Source organism: Neoarius graeffei, chromosome 23 (assembly GCF_027579695.1).
Source record: "Neoarius graeffei isolate fNeoGra1 chromosome 23, fNeoGra1.pri, whole genome shotgun sequence".
Taxonomy (NCBI): Eukaryota; Metazoa; Chordata; class Actinopteri; order Siluriformes; family Ariidae; genus Neoarius; species Neoarius graeffei.
In genome coordinates this window covers 23,753,846-23,761,789 of record NC_083591.1, presented here as the reverse complement: position 1 = coordinate 23,761,789, position 7,944 = coordinate 23,753,846, and the positions used below count along the sequence as shown (strand labels likewise).

The 7,944-nt window shown below is 39.6% G+C and overlaps 1 protein-coding gene across 3 annotated transcripts in view; it reads right to left on the bottom strand.

Moving 5' to 3' along the window:
• Positions 1 to 7,944, bottom strand: part of efr3a (EFR3 homolog A (S. cerevisiae)) — a 182,667-nt gene that overhangs the window by 45,888 nt on the left and 128,835 nt on the right. For all 3 annotated transcript variants that reach the window (XM_060905946.1, XM_060905947.1, XM_060905945.1), the window contains 5 exons: positions 6,580 to 6,747; positions 6,224 to 6,338; positions 2,374 to 2,425; positions 1,380 to 1,552; positions 1,173 to 1,248 (listed from right to left, as the gene is read on the bottom strand). In XM_060905946.1, the coding sequence (XP_060761929.1) occupies positions 1,173 to 1,248; positions 1,380 to 1,552; positions 2,374 to 2,425; positions 6,224 to 6,338; positions 6,580 to 6,747 (584 nt within the window). The remainder of the gene's footprint in view (positions 1 to 1,172; positions 1,249 to 1,379; positions 1,553 to 2,373; positions 2,426 to 6,223; positions 6,339 to 6,579; positions 6,748 to 7,944) is intronic.

Genomic DNA, 7,944 nt, shown 5'->3' with positions numbered 1-7,944 from the left:
ATATATATATATATATATATATATATATATATATATATATCAATCACATACACAGGGCTCAAAATTCATATATTTTTTCACCAGCCAGCCACACTAGTGACCATCCAAAGTAACTAGCCAAACAGAAAATCAACTAGCCAAAATCTGTTCATGTATGAACTTTACTTCTGTCAAAAATAATGCAAAAGAGTAGTTACCATTGTTCATGAGTAATGTGCATTTATTTTAAGACCCGAGTATTTTGATACTGTTGTTAAATACATAAATGAACAACACAGAGCACCATAATATAATATCAACAAATAATAATATATTGGAAAACTTGGCAACTTGGTGTATGAGTACTGAAAACAAATATACTTACTATCATGACTATAGCACCCAAAATATGTCCAACATGCTTTGTAGTGCTGCTGCCTTTCATGATGACAGGGTTTTTTTTTTTTGCACACTTTACAAATTGGCATTTGCTGTTCCACGTCCTCCTCGCGATATCCAAAAAAATGCCAGACGACTGACCCCTTACTAGTTCTTTTAGGAACCAATTCGTCCGCTTCCATTTTTAATTTGCCGCTGAAATTGACAGAACTTACATGGTAGCCTATGCAACACCAGCGATTGCACGAACTGAGTCAGCGCTGTAAACCGAAACTAGGAAATCTTCCCACAAGTTCCTTTCAGCACCTAGATGTCGCCCGGGATTGGTTGGCGAGTGTGTGACGTTATTTTTTTTTTTTTTTTTACACCCTTAGGCAGCCTCTCATGTTACTGCCTGAGGGACAGGGAGAAAACCACCAGAAAATGTTTTAAACAAACACAACAAACATGAAACAAACGCAAGTCAGTAGATGACCATAAATTACTCGATAGTTACGATATAATAATTTTATGTATCTCTCACAGAATTTTCGGAGATATATCGAGTATATTCGATATATTGCACAGCCCTAGAGCTCTTCGCTTCATATATATTTTTTTATTTTCAACTAGCCAGCCGGGCTGCCTAGTGACAGGAATTACCTGCCAAATTAAGTTGCCTCGGGCAACCAGGCCACCACCACGAATTTCAAGCCCTGAGATAGATTTTATATATATATATATATATATATATATATATATATATATATATATATATATAAAATCTATGTGTGTGTGTAGTGGCGGCGGCTCACCTTTTTCATGAAAATGACATCCTGTTTGGAGATCTTCTCTCGCTTTATTTTCAGAGCTGCAACATTAGGAATTATTCTGAAAAGAGAAGAAACAATAACTAACACACCTACTATACATTCTCAAAAAAAAAAAAAAACAGCTCTGTACGCAACCCCCCCCCACACACACATACACATACAACTGAGTGAATGAACTGAGAAACACACCGGATGCCACGGAGTTTAGCTCTGTTGTCGTGACGATCAATGATGTTGTGTAGGATCTCAAGGACTAGTTGCCGCAGCTCGCTGTCTTCCATCAGAGAGATGGAGCAGAGTGGCTCCAGAAATGCAGCCGGTAAACCTGCACTCATTGTTTTACACTTAAAACCAGATGTCACCTAGACAGACATACAAAAAACATGACATCGCTATTTTTTTCCCCCATGAAGAGTCATTATAAGTTTTATTTACATTTCTGCAAAATCACCTTATTCTCTCAAATTTTCATCATGTTCGGTATGACTCAGTCATTCAGTAATGCACAAATGACAGATGATTATCTATGGTTATGCTATCAATACAGAAATGAAAACAAAATTACTCCGCACTAATCATTATGGGGAAATATGCAAATAAGGCCTTTTGGCCAGAGAACAATTAACATGTATTGTGCCCATGGTAACAGAAGGCGAAATCAGAGCTTGAGTGGTAAAGTCCTGGCAAATGGGCACAAAAGTAGAACTGGAAGTACTGGAAAATAAGTTCTAGGACAAGTCACACGAATGCACAGGCTTGTTTTCTTTCCTTCTCACTTTCTGTCTCAGGCACACAACCAGCCATTCTATAGCCCTAATTGGTTGACTGACAGCTTTTTGCTGTTCATTATATATGACCCAGCTGCAGCTGTGTGCTTGCTCCCTCGATCTCTCCCTCTCTCTCTCTCACACACACACACACACACACACACCGGGTGGCTGTAATGTGAGAGAGGCAATGCCAACAGTCCACACCTGTGTCTCATCTGCTAGTCCTGTTCACCCTCCCAACTCAGATACACAGAAAAATGGCTTTCCGAGACAATGTGCCACAGCTACAAAACAGCACCATGACCACTACACACAGTCAGACCTGATGCGCAGTGAATACCTCAGCGTTAATTGTTAATAATACAATTGTATACAATTGTATAGTACAAGTGGATACCAGAAAAGCAACTCACCATTATGAGAGAACTGAGGAGCATGGTTTGAATCCTCTTAGTACCCTGGGGCCTGAGAGGGACAGAGGATGATACACAGAGAAGAGAAAAGAAATAAATGCTAGAATTTGCACTGCAGCGCACACAAAAGTGAATCCCAAATGTTTCATTTTGGAGCTCGACTAGCACCAGATTTCATTACGATTTCAGTGGAAAGAGTGTAATGTGCCACAAAAACCTACAACCCCAATTCCAAACAAGTTGGGATGCTGTGCAAACTGGAAATAAAAACAGAATGTGATAATCTGCAAATCATGGAAGCCCTATATTTCATTGAAAATAGTACAAAGGCAACATATCAAATGTTGAAACCAGTGGCAGCTGGTAGTCTTTCAAACAGGGGAGGCTGGTCGGTTACAATATTTCCAGATTTTAAAAGAAAAAACATTAATTTTGCCCATACTCTTGCCTCTGATCTGGCTGATTGTTGGGAGCGTCACAAACTGTGAAATAACAGGTTCTTTTGGCCCATTAGCCTACTGTCCAATATACATGATGGTGGTGTTGGGGGGGGATATTTTAACATCTCATCTCATCTCTAGCCGCTTTATCCTGTTCTACAGGGTCGCAGGCAAGCTGGAGCCTATCCCAGCTGACTACGGGCGAAAGGCGGGGTACACCCTGGACAAGTCGCCAGGTCATCACAGGGCTGACACAGACAACCATTCACACTCACATTCACACCTACGGTCAATTTAGAGTCACCAGTTAACCTAACCTGCATGTCTTTGGACTGTGGGGGAAACCGGAGCACCCGGAGGAAACCCACGCGGACACGGGGAGAACATGCAAACTCCACACAGAAAGGCCCTCGCCGGCCACGGGGCTCGAACCCGGACCTTCTTGCTGTGAGGCGATAGCGCTAACCACTACACCACCGTGCCGCCTATTTTAACATTTTATATTTTAAAATTGTGGCATGTTGTTTAAAAAGTGATCGTTATTGAAAGCAGCTCTTTGTCAGGAACCTCAGCATTCAATGACACTTTCCCTATATTTTACTTATTTTGACTAAGAAATGTTTTATTGACAATTTTGATAACCCTTCACTTTTAATCCAGGTCTGTAGTGTGAAATGTTCTCGGCTGTGTTTTTGTTTAAAAATGTTTTCCAAATTGTAGCTGTGTTTAATTCATATCCAGAAAAATATATATTCCAATATAATATACTCAGCATAAACATTTTAAATAGATTCTATATTTTTGGTCCATCCGTGACATATTACTAAAGTAGCCTATTTACTGTTGTTGATGTGGGTCACTTGCTGTTAGCCAATTCACTTTCTTGTACCAGGAGAGCTGAAAGGAACGAGTATTATTCCCTACCTTTTTCACCAAGTCAATTTGAGGCGTTGGTCTACCCTGCTCTTTAATTTTTATTTTTTCCTCGAAAGGAAGACTGGCAAATGGCTTCACCAAAATTAAAATCAGCAATGCTTGGCATCCGTGCACAGCTTTCTTGCTAGCTGACTAGCCCCCTCAAGTTCAAATTCAGTCACTCAAATAAACAAAATTTCTGGAACTAAGATAGCAAACTTGACAATACTATATTTACACTTTATTTACAATGAAAATATATACAAACTAAAAAAGCTGGTAGAAACCGTATGTAATGAATGAAATCGAAATGCAAGCTGATCTCTTACAATACACCACAGCACTTGCGAATCCGCATGGGACTGAACTGAAATTCACCGCTGCCTGTCTATAGTTGAAACGAGCTGTCAATCAAAGAAAATATCCGGCCGCTTTCACCAATCACCAGTCTCCTCGCGGAAACTGTCATGACCCTCCCATGTGAGGCTGGGAGTCCATAGGCAGGCATTTTCGCAGTATTTGTCCAATAACCGTCTTGCATTTTGAGATTGAAAAGCACATAGCTCCCAAATGCCGTTGAAGTCCACTGAGGCTGGGAGTCCATGAGACTCCGTGGGCGGGCATTTTCGCAGTATTTGTCCAATAACCGTCTTGCATTTTGAGATTGAAAGCGCATAGCTCCCAAATGCCATTGAAGTCCACTGAGGCTGGGCTGCATCGCGCTGTCATGAGGGGGAAAAACTCACGCACACATTAAAGTTATAAGGGAATGATTTCGCACTGTAGTGGGTTGAGCACATATATTTCTATGATTCTGGATCTGAAATAGCAATGTTATAAGGTCGGTATAACATAAGCCTAGCGCAATTCATCCTACATGATGTTCGTCATTTTTAGAGGAGGCTGAGCCTCCCTTGTTGTCTTAGAGCAATCGCCCGTGGTTGAAACTGAGAAATTTTATTGTTTTTTTTTTTTTTTAAATATATGCTCATTTTGAATTCGATATCGGCAATACATTTCAGAAAAGTTGGGATGGGGCATGTTTACCACTATGTTGCATCGCCTCTACTTTTAAACTCAACGTTTGGGAACTGAGACGACCAATTGCTGTAGTTTTGAAAGAGAAATGTTGTCCCATTCTTGCCTGATATTCAATTTCAGTTGCTCAACAGTTCAGGGTTTCTTTCGTTGTATTTTGCACTGCATAACGTGCCAAATGTTTTAAATGGGAGATAGGTCTGGACTGCAGGCAGGCTAGTTTAGCACCCGACTCTTTTACTACTGAGCAATGCAGTTTTAATATGTGCAGAAAGCAGTTTGGCATGGTCTTTGTTGAAAGAACAAAGGCCTTCCTTGAAAAAGATTGTCTAGATGGCAGCAGATTGCACCGAAACATACATATTATATATCATTCAGCAATAATGATGCCTTCCCAGATGTAAAAGCTACCCATGCCATGTGCACTAATGCACCCTCATGCCACCACAAATGCTGGCTTTTGAACTATGCACTGCAAAAGCTGGATGGTCCCTCTCCTCTTTAGCCTGGAGGACGTAGTGTCCACGATTTCTCAAATTTCTACTTTTGATTTGTCAGACCTTGGAACAATTTTGCACTTCATCTCAGTCCATCGTAAAAGAGCTCAGGCCCAGAGAAGGTGGCGGTGTTTCTGGATATTGTTTATATCTGGTTTTAACTTGCATTTGTGGATGCAGTAATGAGCCATTTTCACAGATGATGGTTTTCTGAAGTGTTCCTGAGCCCAGACAGTGATTTCCACTACAGACACATGTCTGCTTTTAATGCAGTGTCACCTGGGGGCCTGAAGCTCACAGGCATCCAGTGTCAGTTTTCAGCCTTGTCTCTTGCATACAGAGATTTCTCCAGATTCTCTGAATCTTTTAATGATATTATATACCATAGATTATGTGATTCCCAAATTCTTTGCAATTTTACATTGAGGAACGTTATTCTTAAACTGTTGCACTGTTTGCCCAAGCAGTCCTTCACAAAGCGGTGAACCCCTCCCCATCTTTACTTCTGAGAGACTCTGCCTCTCCGGGATGCTTTTATTATACCCAATCATGTTACTCAAGTGTTGCAAATTAACCAAATTAGTTTGTTTTTTTGCATTAAACAACTTTTTCAGTCTTTTGTTGCCTCACCCCAACTTTTCTGAAACGTGTTGCTGACATCAAATTCAAAATGAGCATATATTTTAAAATAAATAAATAAATAAATAAATAAAACAAAACAAAATGTCTCACTTTCAACATTTGATATGTTGTCTTTGTACTATTTTCAAGGAAATATAGGGTTTCCATGATTTGCAAATTATTGCATTCTGTTTTTATTTACAGTTTAAATGGCGTTCCAAATTTTTCGGAATTGGGGTTGCATAAACACAAACGAAAACAAGCAAGACCTCAAGTATACACACATATCTCCACAAGAATGCACACAAAAAACTGATGTACAGACACAGGATTTCTCACCCAATTTTGACAGTGTCCAGAGAATGACAAGGTGTCCCATACACTGGAACTTTCCCCATAATGAACATCATAACTTCAGCACGTTGATAATCTGGTAGATTGCCTCCAAAGAACCCTGTGTACACACAATCACAAAGCATACATGCACCAAAAAAAAAAAATTCAGAAAACATATGCAGGTGCTAAAATATGATACATATTTGCTCATTAGAAGGTCACATGAAATATGAATGAAAAAGCTAACAATGTACTGCATATGAATTCGTCTTAATCTTCTGATCTTTAGTTCAGTAGTTTGAGCTATTAATAATAATTATATATAGGAGTCAAATTTGAGGTGTTCAAGGTCAACTCACCAATAGTCTGAATGATTGCATTCTGGACGATGCGCTCCTCGCTCTCTTTGCCACGAGCAGAAGACAGACTCGTTGCAGAGTTTCTGCGAGAACCATCACCCAGCTCGAAATCAACGCTCATACGGAGGTGCTTGAGCAAGGTGTTAAAAACCTCTAACACTGTCGGGCCTTTGAGAACGAACACACACACACACACAATTAGGCAAATATCACATCGCACTAAAGCAGCACTAAGGCTTTTATACTGCTTTTACACATCTTTACAGCTAATCCATGAAAAAAAAACCAAACAAACACACACTATTGAAACCCACTACTTCTAGTAAGAACCATGTGCTTTGCATAAAATTTCAAGCCCTTCTTTATTTCATACCAAAATACACATTTAAGAGATCCATGTAAGCATATAACACTTCTTACTTCCTGAAGACAAGAGTGAAAATGATGGTACACACACACACACACACACACACACACAGAACTCTTCTTTTCTGTGGGAAACTATAGGAACTAAACACATGAATGAAGCAGATGTAGCCATATGTGTAGTCACTATGCAGTACCGCTAGGGGGAGACAAGTGGCAGCTACACAGCAAGGGTTTCAGCTCTTCAGGCAAAAGCAAAATGTCATATGCCACCATTTCTGACCTCCAGCCCTGACCTCCATTTCTGAACGTACATGTATATAAATATTGAATATTATATTAAACCACTTGTTTTATTTACGTCAATTTCTTCTAATTTTATCCTGTATTCTTTCTAGATCAGCTTTCTGCGTCATTTAAAGACAGCTGGTCCGACACAGAGTTAGAACATTATAACCAGCAACTGCAAAACAGCTATACAATGTAATTCTATGGGGAAAACATCCGTATTAAAGTAAACCGCTCGTCTTCGCCATAGACAGGCTCATAATGTAAGATAAGAGCCTGACAACATGGAAGAGATCGCTACAGAGATACGCCTGTAACTGTTTACCTGAATATCTAAAGAAACTGTAGAAAGTGACTTTTTTCTACATTCACTGTTTTACCTTCCTCTTCTTCTGGTCTCTGACGCAGCGCCCCCTTCAGTGTCTACAGCCGATTATCACATGGAGGCTGTTCTCATGTTTATAAAAGGGCTCCTTTCCATGTTGTTAAACACTCATTCATTGTGTTGTAAAATATTTCAGGCATTACTTTGGAAATTCTTCACAAATTCTACGTGCCTTCTCCTTTTGTCCGTTATAGCATTCTAACTTAATACTGGACCAATTCCGATCATTTTTGTCCCTAGCAAATACCCAAGGAGATGATAAAATGGGGCCAAGGTTTAAAAAAAATCCTTTAAGTTAGTTTGGTTTGTATGTTATTTCTTTCTTT